The 12,219-nt window shown below is 53.6% G+C and overlaps 1 protein-coding gene across 4 annotated transcripts in view; it reads left to right on the forward strand.

Moving 5' to 3' along the window:
- The window catches only part of SUSD4 (sushi domain containing 4), a 133,811-nt gene extending 122,550 nt beyond the window's left edge, over positions 1 to 11,261 (forward strand). For 2 of the 4 annotated variants that reach the window (XM_086345212.1, XM_086345211.1), the window contains 4 exons: positions 3,708 to 3,899; positions 4,998 to 5,142; positions 8,417 to 8,799; positions 9,852 to 11,261. In XM_086345212.1, the coding sequence (XP_086201338.1) occupies positions 3,708 to 3,899; positions 4,998 to 5,142; positions 8,417 to 8,799; positions 9,852 to 9,880 (749 nt within the window). In that variant the 3' untranslated portion in view covers positions 9,881 to 11,261. Of the gene's footprint in view, positions 1 to 3,700; positions 3,900 to 4,997; positions 5,143 to 8,416; positions 8,800 to 9,851 lie in introns of all 4 variants that reach the window. The other 2 variants (XM_086345208.1, XM_086345210.1) reach the window with 1 other exon arrangement.
- The last annotated feature ends 958 nt before the right edge of the window (positions 11,262 to 12,219 follow it).

The raw sequence follows: 12,219 nt of genomic DNA on the forward strand, positions 1-12,219 counted from the left end.
TAAAATCTGAAAATATCTAACTATCTGAAGGCTGTTCTGCTGGTTTGTCCTGGAGCACAGAGTGCCTCATTCCTGATCTCCACCCTGAATTCCCTTCAGGTGTGGAAGATCAGTGACTGCAGTGGCTAGTGCCGTCATTCTTGAAGAATCAAGTGGAGAGCGACAATTTTTAGTCAACAGAACACACTTGCATATATTTATAGGGCCTCTTCTGACCTTTTGTGACGTTTTCAGGACCTTGAAAATATTCTGGTGATTTTCTCATCCTAGGGGGACCCTTGAGGATTGTCTGGAAGGCTCCTAGCAGGAGAGCCCTACTGCGCTGTATACCCTTAACCGTGGAAAGGGCCTCCTCTCCCAGCAGAGGTCCAGCCTCCCCGTGAGCCTCTGCAGCGCTGGAGGGCACCGGTGGAGGTGCAGAGGAGGGGGACGCCTGGGGGCCACGGGAACCTGGCTGCCCTGGAGGCCGCTGAAGTGGCAGACATCTGTCAGGCTGACATCTCTGTCAGGCAGATATCTCTGTCAGCCTGACCTCAGAGGGAACATCAGACCTCCCCTTAACTCTGGTGGCCAAGGCATCCCCTAGCCCAGGAAGGCGGCTCTGAGAGCCTGGTGGCCCCTCCCTGGGCTGGATACATGTGGACACTCTCCCTTCACTGTGTTCTTCATGGAAGAGTCATTGCAGAAGGAGAGGTCTTTGCTACGAATCCCAGCTGGCATCCCAGGCCAGCTCACAATGCTGGTCTTTCTCTCGCTGTCCTCGTCCTTCCCTTCCCTTTCCTCTCCTGCTGCCTTGATCACCTCCTGGAGAGGCGCATGGAACACCCTGGAGGTAGTGGATTTGGCAGAAGCTCTAACTTGTGGAACTGGAAATGCATCAGGTGATGGGACTCCACGGCCCTGGGCAGCTCTATGGAGGGCATGCATCTGCCAGGAATGGGAATGCCCTGGAAAGCCAGAGAATGCCCTGGAAAGCCAGAGCCCCGGTCCCTACTCTGCCAGTGTCCGCCTATGGGACCTGAGGTGTAGTCACCTGCCAGCTACCATGCATGGAGCATGCCCTGGGCCTGTGGGCCTCAGACACTGTCTTGGACCTTCCCCTACCACCTGCTGGTCAGCTGCCTCCCCACTGGCTTTGTCCAGAAGGAGTGTGGGCAGGGGAGAGGCTGGGGCGTTTCCTGCTGACCCTCTCTGCCCCGGCAGGGTTGGGGGGGCAGGGGTGCGTATCTCTGACAGTGTCTGAGCTTCCTCAGCCTCCAGGTCCCACCAGATACACCTTCACAGCTCCAACTTCCACAGGAGCTCAGCCACTAGGCACTGTCATCCCACCTGCCCACTGGCGGCAGTGACTTCCCGCTTCTGCTCATCTCAGGAGCCTCATTGCCCACGTTGGTTTTCCCATCATCCGCAGAGGCAGTTGCCTCATTATGGCCCTTCTCTGTAGATCCCTGGATCCTGGTTGTCCCTGGCTGCCCACTTTACGTCATGTCAGCTCTGAAAGGAGGCCTGGCCAGCCTTTCCCAACCCTCAGACACTCCCATTTCACAGATGAGACCACTGAAGCTCAGAGGGAAGAAGTGACTTGTTTGGGGTCACTAGGCTGGTGAGGAGTTGAGCCAGAACTCAGCCCAAGCTCTTTCCTGTTCCTCTAGCCGCTCCTGGAGGACTTGACCTCTCTGAGTTTCTGTCTCCCCAACTCTGGAAAAAGCCAGCAGGAACTGCCTTGCAGCATCCTTTGCAGAATGAGAGATAGTGTCTGTTAAGACCCTCCAGGCCCCAAACCATGGAACATCCCCATCAGGTGGGCCCATTTAGCTGACCGTCTCCAGGGGGCCTGGGTTGCTGCTAGAAGAGAGCTCCAGACATGCCTTCTAGCAGCCCGAGTGGGGCGGGCAGCTCCCTGCAGACACGACTGCATGGGGTGAGCTGAGGCCGGCCTGTGCGTCTCCTCTGGCCGGGGCTTGCGTGCGCCTGGGAAGAGGCTCAGAAGTTAACTCTCCCCTGTTTTGGTCAAAAGCTCATAGCGGTTTCCACAGGTGTAGGTTTGTAGCTGGCCTCGATGGTCTGGGCTGTGATTGTTTCTTGAGGTGTGTTTAAGGGCCACGGCAGCTCCTCTTGTTGAGGAAAGGGAGCTCTTTGTGGGAAGAGGTGAAAAAGCACCAACTCCACAGAAACCATCTTTCTGGATCCAGAGATAGAACTGTTCTTATCTTGCATCCCAGAGTTTGGATTTGTCAACTAAAAAAGTACACAATATGAGGATTTTGAGTAAAGTTTTATTTGGAGCAAAATAAGGACTGCAGCCCGGAGATAGCTCTGAGAGACTGCTCCAAAGAGGCAGTGGGGGAAGGTCAGTATATAAGATTTTGGTGAAGGGAAGAGTTCAGTGCAGTCAAGCGCTTACTTTACAAAAGGTTTTCTGCTGGTCACAAGGAGCTGATGTCGCCACGAAGGAATCTAGACCTTTTCTAGATATGAGAGGGTCCCTGGTAGTGTCACTTGCTGAGTCACGTATGACTCTTTGTGACCCCATGGACTGTAGCCCGCCAGGCTCCTCTGTCCATGGAATTTCCCAGACAAGAATCCTGGGATGGGTTGCCATTTTCTTCTCCAAGGGATCTTCCTGACCCAGAGATCGAACCCAGGTCTCCTGCGTTGCAGGCAGATCCTTTACCATCTGAGCCACCAGGGAAGCCCTTTCTAGATACGAAGAGATGCAAAAATCGAGATCATGAAATCAGTTCCTGAAAATATCCAACTCTCTAAAGACCTGTCCTGTGAGATTCCCTGGAGCACAGAGCGCCTCACTCCACCCTGAACTCCCTCAGGGGGCGTTGGAGGTCAGCAGCTGCAGCAGCACGGGGTTCAGTCTCCACAGCGGCAGATGGCAAATGCCCATCTTGTTGTTCAGTCACTGGCAAATGCCCTTGGCAAGTGCCAATTGGTAGTTGACAGGTTCAAGAGAGGAAACAAACCAACTTTTTCTCCCCCTAAAAATCATAGAATGTGAGGGTCAAAAAAAATTATCAAGGGCAGAATAAGCTTCCATTTTACAGAGGAGGAAAACAAGGCTTCAGTTGGGTTAAGTGACCTTTGTGAGGTCACGTGGCATGTTGGTGGCAGAACCAAGCCCAGGGCCCAGGCCTCACCCCCACTAGTCGGGGGGTCTGTGATGGGGAGGCTGTGGCCTGGGCCTGCACGGAGCCGCCTGTGTGGCATTGTCCAAATTCCAGGGGGACATTTGAGAATCAGGTCAGGGACACCCAGGGATTTGGATAGTCCCAGATTACTCCTGTAGCTGCAGAAACAAGCTCAGTCTCGGTGATGATTTTGCCCATAAATATCTTAATTTTATTTACTAGGTTGTCTGGCACGTAATAGCATGCGTTATTAATAGAGGAGCTTAATGCTATCTATTAGGTAGGCATACTCTTTGCCATGGAAGATGAACATCTATTTTACGATGTAACTTACAATGCCGTATGACAGCCGCACGTGCTCAGAATCTTGTCACAGGCTTCCGTCTGACCTCACGTGAAGGGACAGGAGTCGGGACGATCTTGCAGACAGCTCAGCATCACTAGAATGATGATTCGTGTATAAGCGCATCTCCGAGTGAGGTGTTCTCCGAGCTAGATCTCTGTTTTGAGGGTCCAGACAGGATAAGCATGTGGTTCTGAAACTCTTATTCTCCCCAACTGCCCAAGTCTGTCCGCTACCTCCAATGGTGAGTCACGGCGATTTCATCTGCCACCCGCGACCTTGCGAGCGCTACAACCACGGAACCGTGGTGGAGTTTTACTGCGACCCCGGCTACAGCCTCACCAGTGACTACAAGTACATCACCTGTCAGTACGGGGAGTGGTTTCCATCCTACCAGGTCTACTGCGTCAAGTCAGGTGAGCACGTGGAGCGCGTCCCTGGACCAGGTCCAGACGACACACAGCAGCCAGTGGCATGTCCTGGGCCCTGGCCCTCCTCGCCCACACACAGGCTTAGGAACAGGATGTAGACGTTCATCTTTGTGGCTCCATGTGGCCGATGCTTCCCGACCCCGGTCGGGAGCATTAACCCACCCGTGCCCAGGTTAATATGCTGACCCTCTGAATGGGGTCCCTAGACCCCAGCACCCATGGAAGAACCCAGCCACTGTGGACTCTGTCTTCTCCCAGCCTTGTCCCCTTCCCCGGACAAGGACACAAGCTCAGGGTGTGACCCAAGCAATGTAAGACTCTGCCTTTCTCTTACGCTCAGAACACAGATGATATAATTATGGGCAAGACCTGCTCTCACTTTCAAAAACATAAGCCTTTTGCAAGCTTCAGTGCTTCCTGTTGTTGTTCAGTCACCCAATTGTATCCAACTCTTTTCAACCCCATGGACTGCAGCATGCCAGGCCTCCCTGTCCCTCACCATCTCCCGGAGTTTGCCCAAGTTCATGTTCATTGCATTGGTGATGCCATCCAACCATCTCATACTCTGACGCCCTCTTCTCCTTCTGCCCTCCATCTTTCCCAGCATCAGGGACTTTTCCAGTGAGTCGTCTGTTCGCATCAGATGACCAAAATACTGGAGCTTCAGCTTCAGCATCAGTCCTTCTATGTTCAGCATCAGTGAACATTCAGTGCTTCCTACTTGATAACAAATGACTAGCAAACCATCCTCACCACTGGCCTCAGAGCATCAGTGTAGGGACCCCGTGGTGAAGACCTGGGCACCAGTACACCACTGTCTCCTGCCTGCCCCGATCCTGCCTGCTCACCCTGGTGTTTTCCAGGCATAGCCATGGCTGCCTGCCCCAAGCTGATGGCTGCACACCTTCCCCCTGGATGTGGCACGTGGGGGAAGCATTCGCTCACACAGCACACGTGGAGGCCCATCAATGCTCACATGAACCCATGCAGGAGAGGGGGCCCACCCAGCCATCAGTGTGTGGGCACCCCAGCGCCCAGCACAGCCCGGCAGCCTCACAGCCGCTGTGTTCTCTCTTCCGGCAGAGCAAACGTGGCCCAGCACCCATGAGACCCTCCTGACCACGTGGAAGATCGTGGCATTCACGGCAACCAGCGTGCTGCTGGCGCTGCTGCTCGTCATCCTGGCCAGGATGTTCCAGACCAAGTTCAAGGCCCACTTTCCCCCAAGGTCAGTGCCGCGGCCCTGGGCAGCCCACAGCCACCCAGGCCAGGCGCAGTGCAGCTGCCTAGAGCAGCAGAGAGAAAGGATGGTCAGCCTCGAGGGGTGCAGAGCCCAGCATCTGAGGGGAGTAGGGGGAGGAAGCCAACATGCCTTCCTGCGAGGTTTTGGGGTCTGTGCAAGGTGGAGACAGACTCATTTCCTTCTTTCCGCCTCGCTCTCCCCCTCCAACCATGAACCCCTGTCGCCCTCTTTCCCTGGCTAGACATTCTCAGGGCAGGCCTTGTACAGGGTGCAGAGAAGGGGAGCAGAGTCAGAGATGCACGCCCCACGCCTCCCCACCCCCAGGGGCACCCCCATTGCCCACTGTGTGCCCGTGGCTCTTGAGTTATGTACCTTAGAGCTTCCAGGCCATGAAGGAGGACAAGAAATACACAGAACTAATTAGGGACGAGGTCCAAGGTGCGTGACCCAACAGAGCTTCCAAACCGGTGTGCAAAACCTCGGCAAGTCTCAGGAAGGAAAAAGGCTCTGTTTGGGGGCCAGGGCAGGGCTGATGCGCTTCTGCCTCCAGGTAGGATCTGACCTTTCAGAGTGGGACCTGTGGGCAGGGGCAGAGTGGAGGTGGGGTGGGTCTCCATCCTCCTCGGCTGCACCAGTGAGCTGGGCTAAGTGTCTTCATCCTCACTCTCGTCATCACCTAGAGGACTCTATCAAAGTCCCTCAGAGGCGGGTCTGGTCCTCTCAGTGCCCGGAGCAGCTGTGGCCCTTCCCCTCTGGTGCCAGCCACTTGTCCCGAACCAAGCATGCCAGTGCTCTGCAAAACCAAGAGCCACCCAGCACTGCTGTTGGCGGATCACCGTTCCTGAAAGGAGAAGTCATTTAGGAAGCACCCAGATGAGCTTGTGAACATAAGGAGGAGGAAGGTGGGCCACCGAACATCGTAGGATGTTAGCCAGGGCTCCCTGATTCACAAAGGCATCACATATCCCCGTGGATTCCTGTGCCCACGTCAGAGTCTTCTCACACAGGGACCTCAGGCTTCAGCCAAGGGCATGTGTCTGCCCACAGGGACAGGCTGGCCGCTGGGGGCATGTGTACCACTCTTCCAGCAAAGACGGCTTCCAGGACTAACCACTTCCCACTCAGCCCTCCAAGAAAACCCACGCTCACACTCCCAGCCAGATGTTGGGGAGAGAAGCAGGCAGGGCTGCTAGAGACAGCATCCCACCTTTCCCCTCAACTTCGTGCCCCAGAACGGCCTCATCCCACAAAGCAGTGCCCCCCGACCTGGCTGCAGGGGCCCCATGACCTGAAGGCACCCCACTCTTCCAGCCTTGGAGCTGTGCTAGGTGGGGGGTAGGGGTAGGGGCCCCTGCATCCTCGCTGGACACACAGTGTGTGAGCACCATCCTGGGGCCACAGCCTAGCCCCTGCTGAAATGCCAGAGCCGTCCTTCCTCTCGAACCCGTCACCTGCACTCTCCGTCCTCACATTATTTATGAGTTAAGAGACAGTGTTCTATCATTGAGCAATTAGACTATCTAAAGAAGGCCTGGGGGTTACAAGGAGAAAGCTAAACTATACACTGTGATTTATAGTACATGGAGTATTTGAATGTGGCCTATAGAGCTATTTTTCTACATAGGCTTGGGAACCGAGTTTCCAGGATACAGACTAAAATTAAGATGTTTTTTTAAATGATCCCTAACACTCACTATACTTTTTTTTTTTTCCAATTCCTTGAATATTTCCTCCATAGGTTACTCTCTAGCTGTGTGGAAACTGATCTCAGCTATGCAAATTTATCATAAGATTCTCAGGCAGGTCCAGGAAGGGGTTTTGGCTTGTTTTTCTCCTGGTCCCAGAGCTGTAGGCTATGAAGAGATGCTGATGATAGTCTGTGGGGCTGGAATCAGCGAGGGAGAAGCTGACAGCTCATGGGTGCCCTGGTGAGAGCTGTTGTTGTGGAGAGAATGGAGAACAGAGGCATCCTTGGGGTCACCCTGACCTGGGCAGCTTGCAGCTTTCTGAAAGGGACTGAAAAGATAGGCAGGCCCAAGTGAGACAGGAGGCCCAAGTGAGACAGGAGGCCAGCGTGAGACTGTGCAGGCTGAGGAGTAGGGGAGCTTGGCGGATCCAGGATCCACTCATAAGGGCCACGGAAGGGGAGAGAACCCTGATTTGAAGCAGACTCTTCCTTGCCTCCCAGCCCCCCTCTTTGGGAGTAGGGTATGGGCTTTGTAATTTCCCCCTGTCTCTGTGTGGCCTTAAGGGTGGTGGAACAAGGGGACCCTACCAGCATCTCTAAGCAAGATGCTCCAAAACGCCAGTGGCCTCAAATGTCAGAGAGAGAGACGGCCTGACGCTTTCCTCTGTCCCATACACCAGCATCCAGCCCTCTTCGTCCTCAGACTCGGAGCTCCTGCAGAGGCCGGCATGCAGGAGTTCGTGGCCTGCCCACCCAGCTGACTTGTCCTTCCTTCTGATCGTTTACCTTCTGGCCACATCCCTCAGCGCCAGTTGCCAGCAGAGAAGATAAGGAACCAAGTCCCACTGGCCACTTACTAGCCTCCCCAGTTCCTCTAGGGCCCAGGAGCAGAGAGAGGTCAGCTGAGCTGAGACTTTGGCCTCAGACCTGAGGTCTGGAAGGTGCAGGGGACCGGAGACCAAGGGCAAGGCCAGAGCCGAGTGCATGGCAGGGTAAGGGAAACCCCCACTCTGGGCAGCATGGTGAAGCTTAGGTTCAGGTGACCATGAGCCCACAGACCTGGAAAGAGTTCCTTTTTTTTTTTTCCTGTTGTTGCTTCTCTGTCTTGACTGAAAATGAGCGAGTTTTAGACCACAGCAGAAAACAAACAGGAAGCTTCCTAAGTGCAGCGGTAACTGACAGGGGCACCTAAGGTCCACCTTCCCCAAACTCTTAATGATACTATTCCATTTCCAGCAGGGGACACTGCAGGGCACCTTGGGATGCTTGGTTGGAATGGGCCACACAGTCCCCTGTCCACGAGTTTATAGCACGAGGAGACGATGGAGCCCAGAGGGGCAGGGAAGGGCAAGAGGGAGGCGCAGAGCAGGGGCCAGTGAGGAGAAGAAAAGCTTGTCCCATCTGGAGCGTGGCCCTGGTGGACGCACCATCTGCCGGAGGGGACCCGGCAGGGCGGCTGCATGTCCTGCACCACCAGCTCCGCTGCCCTGAGGACCCCAGCTGCAGTGGGTGGGCACTGTGGCCTCATTCCCGGGGCGACCTGTCACCTTGGCACTGCTTTGCTCTCCACAGGGGACCTCCCAGGAGTTCCAGCAGCGACCCCGACTTCGTAGTGGTGGATGGCGTGCCTGTCATGCTCCCGTCCTATGATGAGGCTGTGAGCGGCGGCTTCAGTGCCTTAGGCCCCGGGTACCTGGCCTCTGTGGGCCAGGGCTGCCCCTTACCTGTGGACGACCAGAGCCCCCCAGCATACCCTGGCTCAGGGGACACAGACACGGGCCCGGGGGAGTCAGAGACCTGTGACAGTGTCTCAGGCTCTTCGGAGTTGCTCCAGGGTCTATATTCACCTCCCACATGCCAAGGGGGCACCCACCCCGCTTCCGACAACCCTGACACAGCTCCCAGCACGGTGGGGGAGGTGGCATCCACCAGCCCAGGCATCGACATTGCAGATGGTAAGCATCGGCCCCAAAGTCCAAGCCATCCTTGTGCAGCCCACCCCCCGACCCTGCTCCCAGCTCAGAGTCAAATCAGAGCTTCCCTCTCTCTCAGCTGAAATTGCATGCTGTACATAGAGGCCGTGGGCAAGGCCAGTTATTGGAAGGAAGGATCATCACCTCATAAGTGATCAGCCCATTAACTGAAATTTCAGGAGGCACAAAAGAGCACCAAGCCATCCAGAGTAGAAAGGCTAGGTGGGCAGAACTTGATTTTCATAGCATCCGTGTAATCCAGGATGCTTTTCTTCTCTCTCCCTTAATTAGGCAGGACTTCTGAAAGTGGTGCTCAGGATCAAGGTAACACATGCATGCTAAAAGGGAAGGCCTAAATCCGGGCATGAGGGCCCACCCCGGAGAAGTTCTGGGTACATACAGGCTAAGTTTACCAGGTGTGAAGTAGAAGGAAGGTACTACTACTTCCTTGCTACTGCAAGGAAAAGCAGGCTGCAGATCATGGTAAAATAATAAAAATGCCTCAGATTAAATAGGGCTCGTTTCCCAGGGGAGGGAGTGCCAGTACCACTTTACAAATGAAAGCACTCATTCCAGCTTATATTGGCAGTAAGTCGCATTAACTATGTAGACGCAGGGGTCTCCTGGTTCCCCATAGAGAACTCTGTACTTGAACTTGTAACCTTTACCATTAGGACACACGGTTGAAGCCTAACAGTTTAATTTTTATGATCTGGATATGAGATTTTCCAGCTAATGATGTACAGAGGTGTTGGTTTATTTGCCTGTTTACTGATACATGGAACTTAGCATTATCTTCTTCTTACTGATTTGTGTGTCTGTTAGTTGCTCAGTCGTGACGGGCTCTCTGTGACCCCATGGATCGGACCTGGGTCTCTTGCACTGCAGTCAGATTCTTTACCATCTGAGCTACCAGGGAAGTAGGAACTCTATTTTACTGAGGCTCACCATTGCAGATCGTCACAGTATTTTTCAGTGTATTAGTATGATAATCATCTCTTTCTTTGCAGTTTAATAACCATCTCTTTTTACAGAGATCCCTCTAATGGAAGAAGATCCATAATTGGAAAAAGTCCTGATGATTCTGCTACCCCTTTGGGAATGGGAACCGTGTACTTTGGAGTGAGGCCTCTGGAGGACAGAGCTTGGGGGGATGGAGCAAGTTTTCTAATCTATCAACAACATGGGGACAGTGACTCATATTGTGCATCTCGGATTCAAGAGTGAGGCTGATAAACGGCAGCGGCAGTGCTTTAAAAGGAGACTTGAGAATTTGCCAAGACCAGTGAGGAACAGAAGGATAAGGGGGAACCCTGAGCAGTCCTGGATGAAGGTATTAAGGGCATCTCGTGCTGCCGAACATGGGACAGACGGTTCCACGCATATATCCACCAAATATCACCTCCCACCGACTTACGAGTACTACCCGCCTCCTCTGAAAGCATGTCACATTACCTAAATCGCTTCTAAAATCCGCTTCGAACCGTCTCTGGACTCCAGATTCGGATGGCTCAGCCTCTGCGGGAAGTCTGTGTTGAGCTGCTGGAAGAGCAGCAGAGCGCCCCCTGCAGGCTCCCAAAGGAAGGTTCTCGAGTGTCCCTCGGACAGTCTTTCTTGGCTGGACAACCCTACGCAAGGCAAGATTAAAGCGGGACGTGGCAGTTCCACCGAGAATGGAAAGGAAAGACTCAGGCAGACTCTGCTTTCTGGAAATTTCTCCAAAAGGCAGAGTTCCTGTCTTCCGTGCTGTCCTTTGGTGAAATATCGTCAGTATTTGTATTCATGGTCTAGCACATGGATCCACGGCATTGGCTAAAGCTTGTGACTTTACACATGGTCAGAGTGTGTTCAAATACATGTCATGGTGGAGAAGTAGCCAAGGTAATGTTTCGTTTCAGCATTTTTAAAAGCTTCCACTTGATAGTTTATCTCAGTTGTGAGCCCCTCACCTTTTAACTATTAAGAGTTGTTGCCCCCGCTCCCAAACTCAGCCAGATTTAATTTTCCAAAACAGAAATTCTATCTGGAAACACATTCGTCCTCCTCCAGATAAAGTATGAGGTTGAATTATTTTACCCCTTTTATTTTGTCCTGCAAAGCCCGCAGGCTCCAAAGATGGACGGCTCTGCCCTCCTGCTTCGGGGGTCCCCTGGCTGCCTCACCCATCAGTCCATCCAGCACGCCCACCGCACCCTCCCTAGGCCCACTGGGTGTCGTTCCTAAAAAGTGATTGATAAACTCATTTCCTGAGTCCCGAAATGTCTCTTCAAATACATGTTAATCTGTGGAGCTGATTCTTTTTCTCCTCTGGGTTTCAGACAAATACAAACAAAACTTTTTTTTTTCATCCATAAAATTGCTATGCTGATAGAGTGGTGAGAGCTGGAAGCTTGATCAAATCCTGTTTTTTCTTGACACAGACTGATTAAAAATTAAAAAGAAAATGACAGTTTGAAGCGTGACTTTAATAGTGGAGTGGATTTGGTGGGCAGGGAGGGGCAGAGTCAGTGATCCCGGGGGAATGGGGTTGGAGACAGCACAGGACCCCAAGCAGAGGCTGAAAGAGGGAGGGAGCGGCAATGGGCGTGCCTGACCAGCATCAGCCGCGAGCTGGGCACCTGGGTAAAGGGCTTTGGTAATCATAACGTTGTTTGGTGCTAAGGCTGGTCTTCATGAGCTTCATGCTTAAACTCCACCTGGCCAGCTCAAACACTGATGGCATGGGTGGCTGAGTGGGAGGGGAGTCGAGAGTTCACTGTGGAAAGCCCCCCAACCACCACCAGCCCCACCATCTGCAGCCTTCCCGGGATCCCTGTGGGCTAGGTCTCAGCTCTTCACACGACACTGTCCCCTCCCCGCCGCCATTCACTCCCATTTGAGGGTGTGTCTTGAGACTACCAGGTAAGTGCTTATTTCCCACCAAAGAAGCCAGGGCGGGGGCCGGTGAGGGGGGCGGGGGTTGCTGTCTCTGAGGCTTGGCCCCGCCTCCTTCCAGAAAATGTTCTTCCTCCTAAAGCAGAGAGCCGCAGCACACAGTATGTGAGCCGAGTACAGGGCTGCCTCTCCAGTCCCCCACCTCCGGCATCTGGGAGACGGGTAGCTCAGGTGCCACATACGTCCAGGTGTTAGTGTCCACATGGTTCTAAGCGCAGAGGCTGGTAGGAGCAAAATGCCTGCTCAGCAACAGTGTCAGCCTCCAACCAAATTACCTGGATCCGCCTGCCCCCCACCTCATCCCTTTGTGTCTGCCGCATCAGGGTCTCACTCACATCTACCCTTTGCTGTGATTGCTTTTTCATTATAATGAACTTAACGTGGCAAGGAAGAATCCTCATGATACCCTAAGCATGCCATGATTCTGGCTCTTCATGTCAAAGTCCCAGAGGCCCTCTGGGTATGAAT

The sequence above is a fragment of the Bos grunniens genome, chromosome 16 (genome assembly GCF_055505025.1).
Source record: "Bos grunniens cultivar Pamir isolate PY7600 chromosome 16, Bosgru_T2T1.0, whole genome shotgun sequence".
Classification (NCBI taxonomy): Eukaryota; Metazoa; Chordata; class Mammalia; order Artiodactyla; family Bovidae; genus Bos; species Bos grunniens.